General features: G+C 51.2%; 2 protein-coding genes and 1 non-coding gene across 8 annotated transcripts in view; 1 reads left to right on the forward strand and 2 right to left on the reverse strand.

Moving 5' to 3' along the window:
• Window positions 1-8,463: 8,463 nt before the first annotated feature.
• TRNAD-GUC (transfer RNA aspartic acid (anticodon GUC)) lies at window positions 8,464-8,535 on the reverse strand. The gene has a single exon. It is a non-coding gene; the product is annotated as a tRNA-Asp (tRNA).
• A 380-nt stretch (window positions 8,536-8,915) lies between these two features.
• The window catches only part of LOC144274657 (uncharacterized), a 138,438-nt gene continuing 132,803 nt past the window's right edge, over window positions 8,916-14,550 (forward strand). Inside the window, 1 exon segment of the mRNA XM_077833653.1 lies at window positions 8,916-8,933. The gene's annotated coding sequence lies outside the window, so the exon portion shown is untranslated.
• LOC144274658 (uncharacterized) overlaps window positions 11,265-14,550 on the reverse strand; it is a 168,155-nt gene continuing 164,869 nt past the window's right edge. For all 6 annotated transcript variants that reach the window (XM_077833659.1, XM_077833654.1, XM_077833656.1 and 3 more), the window contains 3 exons: window positions 14,077-14,203; window positions 13,357-13,470; window positions 11,265-13,029 (listed from right to left, as the gene is read on the reverse strand). In XM_077833659.1, the coding sequence (XP_077689785.1) occupies window positions 11,978-13,029; window positions 13,357-13,470; window positions 14,077-14,203 (1,293 nt within the window). In that variant the 3' untranslated portion in view covers window positions 11,265-11,977. The remainder of the gene's footprint in view (window positions 13,030-13,356; window positions 13,471-14,076; window positions 14,204-14,550) is intronic.

The raw sequence follows: 14,550 nt of genomic DNA on the forward strand, positions 1-14,550 counted from the left end.
ATCATTTTTAAAAGGAATTGCTCTGTTTCTCCTTTGCATTGGTCAGCTCTGGGGACACCGTGCTGACCTCACCCTTTCCTTTATGTTTTCGCAGTGGGCTAGTAATGCAGGTTAATTGCCCCATGGTAAATACGCCCATTTTCTTATGGACGCAGACTCTACCGCTGATTCCGATGGTAAATGACCCATTATTGTTCATGGCCTGAAAACTCTGATCCGGATTGGGTGGCTACTACTCCTGTTCCTTTGCCAAGTGCTGCCTCTGAATGTCTGCCCCTGTTTGTGGGGGCGTCATGGAAAAGAAATGAAAACATTTAAAACTAAAGAGTTAGCACCCAAACCTAAAAAGTTAGCACTCTCCCACCACCTCCCATGTTCCCTTTCCTTTCCTTCCTCATGGCTTGTCTCTATGGTCTAATGCTAACAGTGCAAAGTTAATGCAAATAAATCCCAGGGCTCCAAACCCCTCTGTGGACGCTCTTATTCAGAAGTAAGGTGGCCTTAATTTCGACAGTGGCGGTCAGGGCAACCACAGACAAGTGCAGGAGACCTTCCCCCCAACACTGTAAATCGTCAGACCTTTGATCTCTTCTTGAACATGTTTAAAGCTTGGATAGTCCAGGTGCAACCCACATTCGATATTTCAAGTCCAAAGAGAAGGCGCGAAGCCGCGGGGTGCTCATCTCACTTTCCCTGAGTGTTGCCTTGTGTAGAAACGGCATGATGATATTTCACAGCTTTGGCCTGACAAAATTTCATGAAAGGGCTTGAGGTTGAATTTTAAGGTGATCTCACTCCTCCGCTCTGTCTCTCCTACAAAGGACAGGACATCCTTCATGAGCAGGAGAATGAAGGCCGGATAGTGTCATGGCAGACTCTGCTGTGCCGTGCTGTGCAGGGATCCCCTTTATAAGCAACACAGACCAAGGGGTGGGGGCACTCTTGTCCCAGGAGAATGAGCCGATTGATCCACAGTTTTGGTGCTTTAAACTGTAAAGACTCTCTGAGCTCAGCATCTCCCTGCTCGCTAACCACAGGGTAGCTAAACTGTATCTCTTCCGAATTAGGCATTGCCACAAAAATGTAACTTGGACAGACAGCATTGTCTGTTACCCTGTCGTACAAGGGGATGGTCATGTCGGCGACTCTGACTGCCATGCCCACAAAGGTGTGAGGCACAGTCTGGCAGGTGTAACAAACACATATTAAACTCACTTCACACATTGTCATGTTGTGTCTCAGCACAGGTGCAGAGCGCGGGGCTGATCTTGCTCCAAAGCATCCAGAAGTAGGGAGGGGCAGTTACCAGACATGCTCTGTATTTGTTTCCAAAGCTAATTCAGATGTTTTCGTTGCAGGCCAGCCACTGGGCTCGGCTGCTCCTTCTTTACTCATCTGAGAGCTGAGGCAACCAGAGCTTGGAGGGGAGGTAGGTGTTTACGACAGCCCTGTGTCACACAGTCACAGCCTCTGTACCCTGGGTCAGCTCTGAATGAAGCCAGGCAGGACTCTGGTGCAGTGTGTCACCCCTCGGAGCACACTCTCACCAGGGCAAGAAGCTTCCTGGGTCTAACACTGGCATTTTCAGAACCCTTGTTCACACCGCGAGCTCCTCGCAGGGAGTCCACCTGGGCGAGACACCTGGGGAAGCCTGACTCACCCCTCACAGGGGCCATGCACCCCACCTCCACAGTCAGCCATGACTCTCAGCGGGCTTGGAAAACAGAAGGGTTTGTTAGTCGTTGGGAACACAGCGTAGAACAGAGCTTGTTAGCACAGAAATCAGGAGCATTCAGCAAAGTCTGGCTCGAAGGGAATCCAGAGTCCAGAGCCCTGGGCTCTCCCCGCTGAGTCCCAAATCAGAAGACTGATGCGCTTCCAGCCCCTCATCCTGAGTGATGCCCAGCTGCTCCTCCGCCGTGCTTTCTCTCCTTCCTAGGAAAACAGGTCACCTGGCCTCCCCCTCTCTCTTTGTTCTCCAACACCTTCGGCTGGCTCCTTGCAGAAGACGGACTCCAGCCATCACTTGCCAGGATACAGAGTGTCAGCCATTCTCTGTGCCCAGGCAGCCAGTCTGCATGTCACACCTGCCCTCTAGGGATGTCCACAATCATCACACATCTGTATCCCACCCCCGATACTTGAGTAACACATGGGAAAAGGGAGGCACACACAATATTCAGAAAAAAAACATTAAGAACATTCCTGCTTCCTCATACCCCTCTGAGACCAGCCCAGGGGCTGGAACCAGTGGCTGGAGCCAGCCCCTAGAGTACCTGAGCCTGAGCCTGCAGGGGATGGAGAGACCTGGGGAAAGGGCTGGAGCCGGGCAGGGAAATGACTCTGCACAAAGGGCCACTTTCAGGGACCGCTGGTGAGTTTGGCCTACAAGGGGAGAGGGTTCCCCGTGTGTCTGTGAGTCCCAGAGCTGCTGCCCTCAGTGACACAGCCAGGTTCAAACCCCTATTACCAGTGTCAGTGACTGATCTGCTTAATGAGACAAAGGTCCATGTCAATGGGGCAGTCACCCATTCTCCCAGGGAGAGGGAAGAAGATAAAAAGGGACAGTGGAGAGACTGTAAGGGGCAGCAGGAGCAACAAGTGGGGAGGAGGTTCCCAGCTCTGCCCAGATCTATTCCCTGCATCCACCTGAGCAGACTGACTCTCCTGGGAACAAGGGCAGGAGCTGAGAGAGGAAAAGCCGGTTGCTCGCTCTGCTGAGGACTGCACTACTTAGGGAGAAGAGGGAGAGCTAGAGGGGGTCACAGTACACTGTGGGGCAGTACCCTGAAGTGACTCCTTTGATTTTGCTCTTTTTCCAGCATTTCACTCAGAGATGCTGATACAGGGAGGTTTAAAAGGGTCTCTGGAGAGTTTAGTTCTGCTGGGAGGGGCCTGGCCTGTGTGGTAATAAACTAACTGGGTTTGTTCCCAGCATGGCAGAGCCCAGAGCGTCTATCTGCAGGGAGAGAGCCTGGGGGGAATCAGGGTGTGACTTGGACTCAAGCCCCTTCTGTAACCTCCCGCATCGCCCCTCTCACCGTGACAGGCTGAAGAAACACATCTAGATTTCACTCCAGATCATCCCGTCTTCCAGGGGACAGGGAAGGGAAATGGCTGTGATGGAGCCAGCTCAGGTAGGGGATTTTCAGGGAGCAGCTGGATGACGTGAGGGAGAGGCAGGGAGAAGGGTGTTATAAACATTCCCCAATTTCTAAAACAGGACCCAATCCTTCTGGGCAGGGCTGGGAAAACTGACCAGACTCCCAGTGCTGGAGCCTGACCCCACTGGGCAGAGACTGCTGTGAAATATGAAATATGAAGGGAAGCTGTTGGGATTCCTGTCCCCGTCCCCGGCTCAGAGCTCTGCTACCCGTGGCAGCCTGTGGCTGGCAGGCATGTGGGAAATGAGAAGACGCTGCCCTGCTCCATGTGCTGGGGGGCACAAGGAGTTCTCACCTTCTCCCATCCCCTGAAACCTCCTGGCTGCTCTGAGCAGGGTGGGGGTGGGATTCTGCTTCTCCAGCCGTCCCAGAGCTTCAATGTTTTGTTTTTCCCCCCTGTGACCAGTGGATTCTGGCAGGGGAAGCACTTAGTCAGTGTGGGACTCGTGTTTCAGATGCTGGTGACCTTCGAGGAGGTGGCTGAATGCAGGGGGGAAGGGAGAAGAGGCAGAGGGGGTGAGGGAGGCGAGGCAGCACCTACCGGCAGTGCACTGTCTTTTAATCTGCACCCAGGAGATGATGATGGCTAGCGGTCGTACTGCACAGTCTGCTGCCAGCAAGATGTACAAAGATAGATGAAGTGGATCAAAACAAGAAATAGACCAGATTTGGTTTGTATTAATTTTCTCCTCCCTCCCTCCGTGAAATCAATGGCCTGCTAAACCCAGTTTTGAGTTCTATCCTTGAGGGGGCCATTCTGTTTCTCACAAAGCCACCCCCTTTGTTGATTTTAATTCCCTGGAAGCCAGGCCTGTAAGCCATGTTGTCAGTCGCCACTCCTTCCGCCAGAGCAACGGCAAACAATCATTTTTTCCTGGATTGCCCGAGCAGGAGCAGACGCCATAGCACAGCAAACATGGAGCCCCTTCAGCTCACCACAGCAGTTATGACCATTGTAAACACCTCGCGCATTATCGTGCCGTGTATGCAGAGCCAGCACCTGAAAAACCAGGTGAGCAGGCGACGGCAGCACGGTGATGAGGACATGAACACACTTTTCTCTAAAACCGCATTCCCCGCAATTTTGAGATCATGGTGTTAATGGGGCAGGCTCATGCCGTGGAACGCCGATTCTGGGCCCGGGAAACAAGCACAGTCTGGTGGGACCGCATAGTGTTGCAGGTCTGGGATGATTCCCAGTGGCTCCGAAACTTTCGCATGCATAAGGGCACTTTCATGGAACTTTGTGACTTGCTTTCCCCTGCCCTGAAGCGCAAGAATACCAAGATGAGAGCAGCCCTCACAGTTGAGAAGCAAGTGGCAATAATTCTGTGGAAGCTTGCAACGCCAGACAGCTACCGGTCAGTCGGTAATCAATTTGGAGTGAGCAAATCTACTGTGGGGGTTGCTGTGATGCAAGTTGCCAATGCAATCACTGAGCTGCTGCTATCAAAGGTAGTGACTCTGGGAAAGGTGCAGGTCATACTATATGGCTTTGCTGCATGGGATTCCCTAACTGTGGAGGGGCTATAGACGGAACGCATATCCCTATCTTGGGACCGGACCACCAGGGCAGCCAGTACATAAACCGCAAGAGGTACTTTTCAATGGTGCTGCAAGCACTGGTGGATCACAAGGGACGTTTCACCAACATCAATGTAGGATGGCCGGGAAAGGTTCATAACGCTCGCGTCTTCAGGAACTCTGGTCTGTTTAAATGGCTGCAGGAAGGGATTTACTTCCAGACCAGAAAATAACCATTGGGGATGCTGAAATCCCTATAGTTATCCTTGGGGACCCAGCCTACCCCTTAATGCCATGGCTCATGAAGCCATACACAGGCATCCTGGACAGTAGTCAGGAGCTGTTCAACTATAGGCTGAGCAAGTGCAGAAAGGTGGTAGAGTGTGCATTTGGACTTTTAAAGGGTTGCTGGCGCAGTTTACTGACTTGCTCAGACCTCAGTGAAACCAATATTCCCATTGTTATTGCTGCTTATTGTGTGCTCCACAATATCTGTGAGAGTAAGGGGGAGATGTTTATGGCGGGGTGGGAGGTTGATGCATATCACCTGGCCGCTGAATACACGCAGCCAGATACCAGGGCAGTTAGAAGAGCACAGCAGGAAGTGGTGCGCATCAGAGAAGCTTTGAAATCCAGTTTCATGACTGGCCAGGGTACTGTGTGACACTTCTGTTTGTTTCTCCTTGATGAAAACCCGCCCCTTGGTTGACTCTAATTCCCTGTAAGCCACCCACCCTCCCGCCTTCGATCATAGCTTGCTTGCAAAGGAAATAAAGTCACTATCATTTAAAAAACATGTATTCTTTATTAATTGATTATAAAAATAGGGAGATAACTCGCAAGGTAGCCCGGTGGGGTGTGGGAGGAGGGTAGGAGGGAAGGAAAAGGCCACTTTAATACTTGTTGAATGCCAGCCTTCTGTTGCTTGGGCTGTCCACTGGGGTGGAATGGTTGGGTGCCCGGAGCCTCCCCCGACGCATTCTTGGGCATCTGGGTGAGGAGGCTATGGAACTTGGGGAGGAGGGAGGAGATTAAGCAGGGTCTGCAGCAGCAGTCTGTGATCCTGCTGCCGTTCCTGAACCTCCACCAGACATCGGAGCATGTCCGTTTGATCCCGCAGTATCCCCAGCATTTCCTCATGCCTCCTCTGATCTTCCTGCCGTCACCTATCCTCACGTTCATTGGCCACCATCCTGTACTCTGCTATTGTGTCCCTCCACACAGCTCTGTCAGTGCCGGACGACTGCATGAGCTCAGAGAACATTTCATTGCGCGTGCGTTTTTTTCGCCGCCTTATCTGAGATAGCCTTTGGGACGGAGGAGGGAGGCTTGAAACATTGGCAGCTGCTGGAGGGAAAAAAAGGGAGTGAAGTATTTAAAAAGATACATTTTACAGAACAATGGCTATACTCTTCCACGGTGAACTGAACGATTCACATTACAGAGCACGTGTGATTTTGGTACGAGGTCGCATTTTGCATCTTCTATTGAGTGCCTGCGGCTTTGGGGTGAGAGATCACACACGCCGCGCCGGGCAGCAGAATTCGGCTTGCAGGCGGCCACGGTAAGCCATAGTTTTTCGGCTTCTGCAACCTTCATAACAGCAGCGCCCTCCTCTCCCATACCAAGCAAAGCCCGTTGAGTTGGCCATTTACTGCTGCGGTTTTCCTGTCAACGTGCAGCAGCAGAAACCAAACTAACCCCCTCTCCCCATCCAATTCTCTGGGATGATCGCTTTTCCCCTACCCCCACCGCCTGGCTGGTATCAGGGAAGATCCCTGCTAGCCAAATGCGAACAGCTCAGTGCCAATGGCCCCCCCTCCCACCACGTGGTTAACCGCAGGGAGGATTTCTTTTCAGCCAGAGGCAAACAGCTCAGTCGGAATGGCCACTCTGAATGTCGCCTTAATCAAATTCCCCTATTTCAACCAGGTTACCATGAACGATATCACTCTCCTGAGGATAACACAGAGAGATAAAGAATGGATGTTGCTTGAATGCCAGCAAACACCAGGACCATATGCTGCCAGGCTTTGTCATGCAATGATACCAGATTACTTGCTACTAGCATGGCGTGGTAAAGTGTCCTACCATGGAGGATGGAATAAGGCTGCCCTCCCCAGAAACCTTCTGCAAAGGCTTTTACAGTACCCCCAGGAGAGCTTCATGGAGACGTCTCTGGAGGATTTCCACTCCAACCCCAGACACGTTAACAGACTTTTCCAGGAGCAATACTGGCCACGAATGCATCCCAAGTCCTCAGGGCTACTTAATCATTAAAAAATGCTTGCTTTTATAACATGTATTATATTTAAAAAGGTACACTCACCAGAGGTCCCTTCTCCGGCTTCGTTGGGTTGGGAGGGTATTTCAGTCAGGGTGATAAAAAGATCCTGGCTGTCGGGGAGAACAGTGTGCTGTGTGCTCTCCCCAAGCTCGTCCTCCTCCTCCTCATCTTCCCCATCTGCAAAATCCTCAGGCATGGAGGAGAGTATCCCATCCTCGGAGTCCACGGACAGGGGTGGGGTAGTGGTGGCGGCCCCCCCTAGAATGGCATGCAGCTCAGCGTAGAAGCGGCATGTCTGGGGCTCTGTCCCAGAGCGTCCGTTTGATTCTTTGGTTTTCTGGTACATTTGTCTGAGCTCCTTAAGTTTCAAGCGGCACTGTGTTGCGTCCCTGATGTAGCCTCTGTCCCTCATGGCCTCTGAGATTTTTTGAAATGTTTTGGCATTTCGTCTTTTGGAACGTAGTTCTGATAGCACGGATTCCTCTCCCCATACAGCGATCAGATCGAGTACGTCCTGTTTGGTCCATGCTGGAGCTGTTTTTTGATTCTGGGACTGCATGGTCACCTGTGCTGATGAGCTCGCCTGGCCAAACAGGAAATGAGTTTCAAAAGTTCCTGGGGCTTTTCCTGTACACCTGGCCAGTGCATCCGAGTTCAGAGTGCTGTCCAGAGCGGTCACAATAGTGCACTGTGGGATAGCTCCCAGAGGCCAATACCTTCGTATTGCATCCACACTAACCCTAATTCGAAACAGCGATGTCGATTTCAGTGCTAATCCCCTCGTTGGGGAGGAGTACAGAAATCGGTTTTAAGAGCCCTTTATGTCGAAAAAATGGTTTTGTTGTGTGGACGGGTGCAGGGTTAATTCAGATTTAACGCTGCTAAATCTGACATACACTTGTAGTGTAGACCAGGCCTGAGGCAACGAAAAATTTGGTGATGGAATCATAGAAGATTAGGGTGACCAGACGACAAGAACAAAATATCAGGACACATGCGGGGGCAGCCACAGGCTCACCGCCCCCCGCTCCCCCCCACCCCCCCGCCACCAGGGCCTGCTCTAAGTTTTTTGCCGCCCCAAGCAAAAAAAAAAAAAAAGCCAGAGTGCCACCGAAGCAAAATATCGGTATAAATGGTGTCCCGACCGTACATCGGACAGGATGCAGGATGAACAACTAAATATCAGGACAGTCCTGATTTTATCAAGACATCTGGTCACCTTATAGAAGATTAAGGTTGGAAGAGCCCTCAGGAGGTCATCTAGTCCCATCCCCTGCTCAAAGCAGGACCAACCCCAACTAAATCATCCCAGCCAGGGCTTTGTCAAGCCGGACCTTAAAAACCTCTAAGGCTGGAGATTCCACCACCTCCCTAGGTAACCCATTCCAGTGCTTCACCACCCTCCTAGTGAAACAGTGTTTCCAAATATCAGATGTCCCCATTGCACCTTGAGACCATTGCTCCTTATTCCGTCAAAAATGAACTACACTCCCCGTCGGGGAATCGAACCCCGGTCTCCCGCGTGACAGGCGGGGATACTCACCACTATACTAACGAGGAGGTGGTTGTTTGCGTTTCCGGAGGTAGATGCTCAAGACGGGCCCTTGTGACCTCGGAGCCTGTGAGTGTAACAGGAGCCGGGCACAGGGATGCTGAGCCTTTGGTGGGTTGATCGCTAGGACCCAGGAGCGGCTGGGGGGCGGCTCTGGGGGGAGCGAGCGCGGGGCTCAGGCCCGGCCGCAGGAAGTGACTCGCAGCCGCTGCGGGGACTCTGGCTCCCGGCGAGATCCCCGCGCCCCGGCGGCTGGTGCTGGGAGCCCGGAGCCCGGGCTGCAGCCGGGAGAGGGGAACCTCCAGCCGGGCCCTGCCCGCTGCTCCCCGGGAGCCTCTCCCAGGGCAGAGCCCCCAGCCCGGCCAGGGCCCCTGCCCCTGCCCCGGGGGCCCCGCTCGGAGGGAAGGTAAGAGAGACCCGCCCCCCCCGTCACCCCCGGGCTGCAGGGGGCGGGTTTGGCCCCGGGCTGCTCCCCGCGGAGCCGGCTGCGATTCCCTGCCCCGGGCCCGGGAAAGCTGCCGCAGCTCCCGGCGTGTGCGGGGCGCCCAGGACAGAGACACGTGGGGAGCAGAGGGGGGTGAGAGCAGGGGCACAGGCCCTGCCAGGCTGGGCGGAGGTGGAAACTCAGGATTGAGGGGTGGCAGAGGGAATAAAGTTTGCCCCCAGATGGGTTGAGCCAGCTGCAGGAGTTGCAAAAATAGGGACTGGGGTTTCTCCTCCCCCCTTTCCCAGGATCTCAGCTCCCTTTTCCCAGGGCCGTGTCCTTAGGCCCAGTGCATCACGGTGCCTGGACAGGGCTGCTCTCCCCCCTGTGTAAGATGTAACTGAAATGCTAGAGGGGACTTGATGGAGTGAAATATTTACAGGAGCCCCCCCCCATACACACACACACACACACACAGAGATCTCACTGTCACACCTGCTTTGAGTGTTTAAAAGAATCCGGGTTTCTGTGTCTGCGTAAAGTCGCCCAGCGCTTCATCCATGTGTCCTAGCCCCTGTTCCCCTGAGCTTGACTCCCCTTGGAATCCAGTCTGGGCAGTTTCACTCCTTGACTCGTTCCTTATAAAAATACTCGTTTTTATTATTCCAAGCTCTAAATCCTAAACTTCATTAGCGTTGGGGGAGGGATGTCACTGTGCCCTCGAATTCCTATTTTTAATGGCAAATAATCATGGGAAATATTAATAGTTCTGATCACATCTCAGGGTGACACTGTACCAGTTCCTGTTTCTGTTGCAATGTTGTAATTTGAGTTCAGTGCTGACTAATTACATGGGCTGGTCTGAAAACTCCTTCAATTTTCTTTGCTTTCGCCAATTGTTATTTTCTCTCTCTGTCCAGCACCTAGTGTTTTTTCTCATATCCCATTTGTGTATAGAACTTGGTTCCCAAATATTCACTAATGGCCAGAAATTTCAAGGTTCAAGGCACCTAGATATTTTTTAATATGCAACTAGTGGCCTCCCCCAGCCCCCCTAACCAATTTCTCTTATTCCCTTCCCTTTACTTCTACAGGGTTTGTCTTTGTGGTCTGATCTTAAAGGTGTTAAGTTAATCAGCATGAATTCCAGAGCTTTAAACCCCTGTGTGGATGATCTCATTCAGAAGTCAGGTAGCCTTAATTTTGACACTGGCAGTCAGAACAGCCACAGACCAGTGCAGGAGACCTTCCCCCCCAGCACTATAAATCATCAGATCTTTGATCACTTCTTGAACATTTTTAAAGTATTCTATAGTCCAGGTGTAACCCACATGCTCCTCTTCTCTCTCCTGCAAAGGACAGGACATCCTTCATGAGCAGGAGGGCGAAGGCTGGATAGTGTCATGGTAGATCCTGCTGTGCACACGAAGAGCATTGGCCTGGCTACTTGGTGATCCCCTTTATCAGGAACATAGACCAAGTGGCCACACTCTTGTCCCATGGGAGTGAACTATAAAGACTCCTTTGGTCTCTTGCCCTGGTGAGAATGTGCCCTGAGGGAGACACACTGCACCAGAGTCCTGCCTGGCTTCATTCAGAGCCATTCCAGAGCATGGAGACGGTGACTGTCCTAAACACCTGTCTCCTGTCCAAGCTCTGATTGCCTCAGCTCTCAGGTGAGTAAAGAGGGAGCAGCCAGGCCAGGTGGCATGTGCCCAGTGGTGGCTTGTGAGCTGCGGGGGTGTTTCCCCACCACCCGAAGTGGCTGCGGAGCAGCAGGGGATTTCCCCCCGCCCCCCGACACCGTGGGCTGGGGAAATGCAGGGCATCCCCCCCATCCACAGGGGGTTGGGAGCCATGATGGCTGAATGAAACTTTCCCCACAGGCAAGGCATTTATGAAGTTGTGACCTGGATCCCGGGTGGCCACAATGAGATCGCTCAGTTAGGGCAAACTGCAAAGAATGGGGCCAACAATCCTCAAAACTGGTGGCTATTCCAGTACTTAGATTCACCAAGCCAGCAACAAAGCAACTTCTACAATACCGTACTGCTACACAGAGGCCAAAGCACAGCTCCCTTAAAGCAACCCCGCCTCGGGCTCCCTCCCAGACAGCCCACTGCAACATGGTGGGGACTGCTGAAAATCTTATTCATCACATTAAAAAGTTCCACCAATCCCAAAGGATCCTATACATTATCCACCAAGTTAAGGAATACTTCAGTTCTTACCCTAATACACGCTTACAGCCAATTCTTATTGACTCAACTAAGATTTACTAAAAGAAGAAAGAAAAGGAGGATTTGTGGCACCTTAGAGACTAACCAATTTATTTGCGCATAAGATTTAGTGAGCTACAGCTCACGAAATCTGTGTGCTGGTGAAAAGATCATTATACACAGAGACATGCATAGAGTCCTTAGCTCAGTTTCATTGTACAGCTGATGCTTTAGAATTGCAAAGAGTCCTTTACAGAATCATTTCATCAAGTTCTAGTCCAATGTCCAATTTCAATGTCAGGGCGGTCCAGATGGGACTGGAGATCTCCGTCTTCCGATTCACACTCCCCCCCCCGTATAGAGGTTAGGCAGATCACAGAAGAAAGGATCATCTTTGCAGCGTCACGACAGCACACAGTTCTTGGCTGAACAATAGGCTTTTGAAGTAACCTTCTATTTTCTAAAGATCACTGGTAATTAATTACATGGATTAACATCAGGTGATTCTCCATAAAGCAGTTCATAGACAGTTTATGACAAATTTTCAGGAGACAAACAGTGACATTATTATAACCAAGTTTTATCTAAATGTTAATATTCCCTTTTGATCTCTGAATTCACAGAATACAGCCCTAGACAGGAACCGTTTATTTCCACTGTTAACCTCTAACAAGATATTGCTAAACAACAACTATTACAGTTACCATCTTCTTCCATGTCTTTAACAATACACGTTTACCCTTTGAAGCTCTAGTTTATCTAATGAGGACACACGTTTCTAACATGTCTCTAAAGGTTGACTCTAGGTCAATTACATGCAATTTCCTTAACACCTTCTGTCCCTGTGTCAGAGAAGTTTAGATCCTGTGTGGATTCTCTCATGTTTAATGAGGTGTGATCTCTGTGTGAAATTTCCCCATGGTCCAAGCACTTGTGGGATCTCTCTCCTGTGTGGACTGACTGATGTCTAACAAGGTCTGACATGCGTGTGAAACTTTTCCCACAGTCTAAACACTTATGGGGTTTCTCTCCTGTGTGGGTTGCCTGATGTTTTACAAGGACTGACTTCCGTGTGAAACTTTTTCCACAGTCTAAACACTTGTGGAGTCTCTCTCCTGTGTGGATTCTCTCATGATTAATAAGATCTGACCTCCATGTGAAACTTATCCCACAGTCCACGCACTTGTGGAGTCTCTCCCCTGTGTGGATTCTCTGATGATTAACAAGGACTGACCTCCGACTGAAACTTTTCCCACAATCCAAGCACTTATGGGGTCTCTCTCCTGTGTGGATTGCCTGATGATTAACAAGAACTGATTTCCAGTTGAAACTTTTCCCACAGTCTAAGCACTTATGGGGTCTCTCTCCTGTGTGGCTTAGCTGATGTCTAATTAGTTCTGACTTCCAAATGAAACATTTCCCGCACTCAAGGCATTGAGAGGGTTTCTCTCTTCTGTGGCTTCTCCCATGGTTATTCAGGGCTGAGCGATTATTGAAGCTTTCCCCACAGTCCAAGCATTGAAGTGGTTTCTCTCCAATATGGATTGTCTGATGTGATCTCAGAATGAATCCTTCCCCATAACTGAGGCATTCATAGCGTTTGTCTTCCTTGGAAATTGTCTGCTGGGTTATGGGATCCTTGTCTCGTCCCCCACATTTAATAAATTCATCCACTTTCTTCCTTGGGTGGTTTCCCTGCAGCCTCTCTGACCTGTGCCAATTTCCCCAGGCTTCTCCCTGTTGCCAGCATTGGGAAAAATTCCCTTCAGCTCTTTGCACAGAGGTCCCCTGTGGTTCCACTTCCCCGGGAACTTCCTCATGATCATTCTCCTCCTTGTTTTCACTCACTCGCTCATCACCTGCCAGGAAAGAGACAATTCAGACAGGAGTCATTGTCCTGGGGAGAAAGAAGAATAGCACCGAGGGAAAACGTGACACACTACAGTTGCGAATACTGAGCAATTGGATTTTGCCTCCACATCCCACACAAACACTCACAGGGAAGGAGAGACAGGAAAGAAACTCCTGCAGCTAACAGGACAGGTGGAAAGCCGTGAGCAATATCTGCTGACTACAGTGCTGCCTTGGGTGACATGAGGAAGAACTGAGGGTGCTTACTCACAACACATTTTAAGGATTCTCAACTTTTTCTTCATTCCCCAGATGATTTCAGTGTCAGTCCTTACCTGTGCGGGCCTCTCTCAGGCTCTCTCTTTCCTCGCAGGCCTGGAGATCCGGGACCCACGGCTCTTCCCCTCGTTCCAGGCGGGAGATGAGCTCAGGTTTGGGAAGGGAGAATCCTATGCGGGGGGGAAGGAAAATCAGACCAGATCAGGGTGCATGGAGGATTGAGAGCGCGTCTGTCACGAAGGACATTCTGTGAGCGGAACCTGTCCCTGTGCTCTGCTGGGGAACATGGAACCCAAGAGGACAGAAACATGGTCGCTAAGCCCCTTTGGGAGAGGCAGATGTCTGCAGAGGTGAGGGGAATTTTTACACTCTCACTAGGTGTTCCCAGGATCTGCGCAGTCTAGGGGTCTTGCTGACACACACGCAGCTCTGGTGATAAATCCCTGCCTACTTCTAAGCCTTCCCAATAGCTGGAGCTATTCCCAAGAAGGGAGGTAAACAAGGATTGTGTGTGTGAATGGGATCAATACAGAAAGGACAACGAATGAATTCTGCCCCTTTGAAAGATGGAGAGGTGGGGATGAGCTAGCATGTCCATTAAGTTCTGACAGCATGTCTCACTGGAGAGGGCATGGAGATGCAAGTCTCTCGCACAGGGCAACTGTTCATTATGCAAAACATTCCCCTTTGATCTAACTGACGAGGGAAGAACCTGACGAGATTCATACATACAAACTCAATGGCTTCTAATAACCAAGGGGACGGGAATCCCTTACCCAGCAAGGTCACAGTCTTGTAGTTCTCCTGCATGACATCCTTGTAGAGGGCTCTCTGAGTGGGGTCCAGCAGAGCCCCCTGCCCCTGGGTGAAATACACAGCCACCTCCTCGAAGGTCACCAGCATCTGAAACAACAAGAGTCCCCCAATCAACACCTGCTGCCCCAGCCACAATCCTGCTATTCACAGGAAAGGAAAAAAAAAGTGACGCTCTGGGAGGGCCAGAGTAGAAGAATCCCACCCCCACCCTGCTCAGAGCAGCCAGGAGGCTTCAGGGGGTGGGGAGTAGGTGAGAGCTCCCTGTCCCCCCAGCATACGGAGCAGGGCAGGGTCTTCTAATTTCCCACACGCCTGCCAGTCACAGGCTGAGACGGGAAGCAGAGCTCTGAGCCGGGGACAGGGACAGGAATCCTAAGAGCTTGCCTTTTTATTTCCCAGCAGCCTCTGGCTAGTGGGTTCAGGCTCCAGCCCTG

This window comes from Eretmochelys imbricata, chromosome 14 (genome assembly GCF_965152235.1).
Source record: "Eretmochelys imbricata isolate rEreImb1 chromosome 14, rEreImb1.hap1, whole genome shotgun sequence".
NCBI lineage: Eukaryota > Metazoa > Chordata > Testudines > Cheloniidae > Eretmochelys > Eretmochelys imbricata.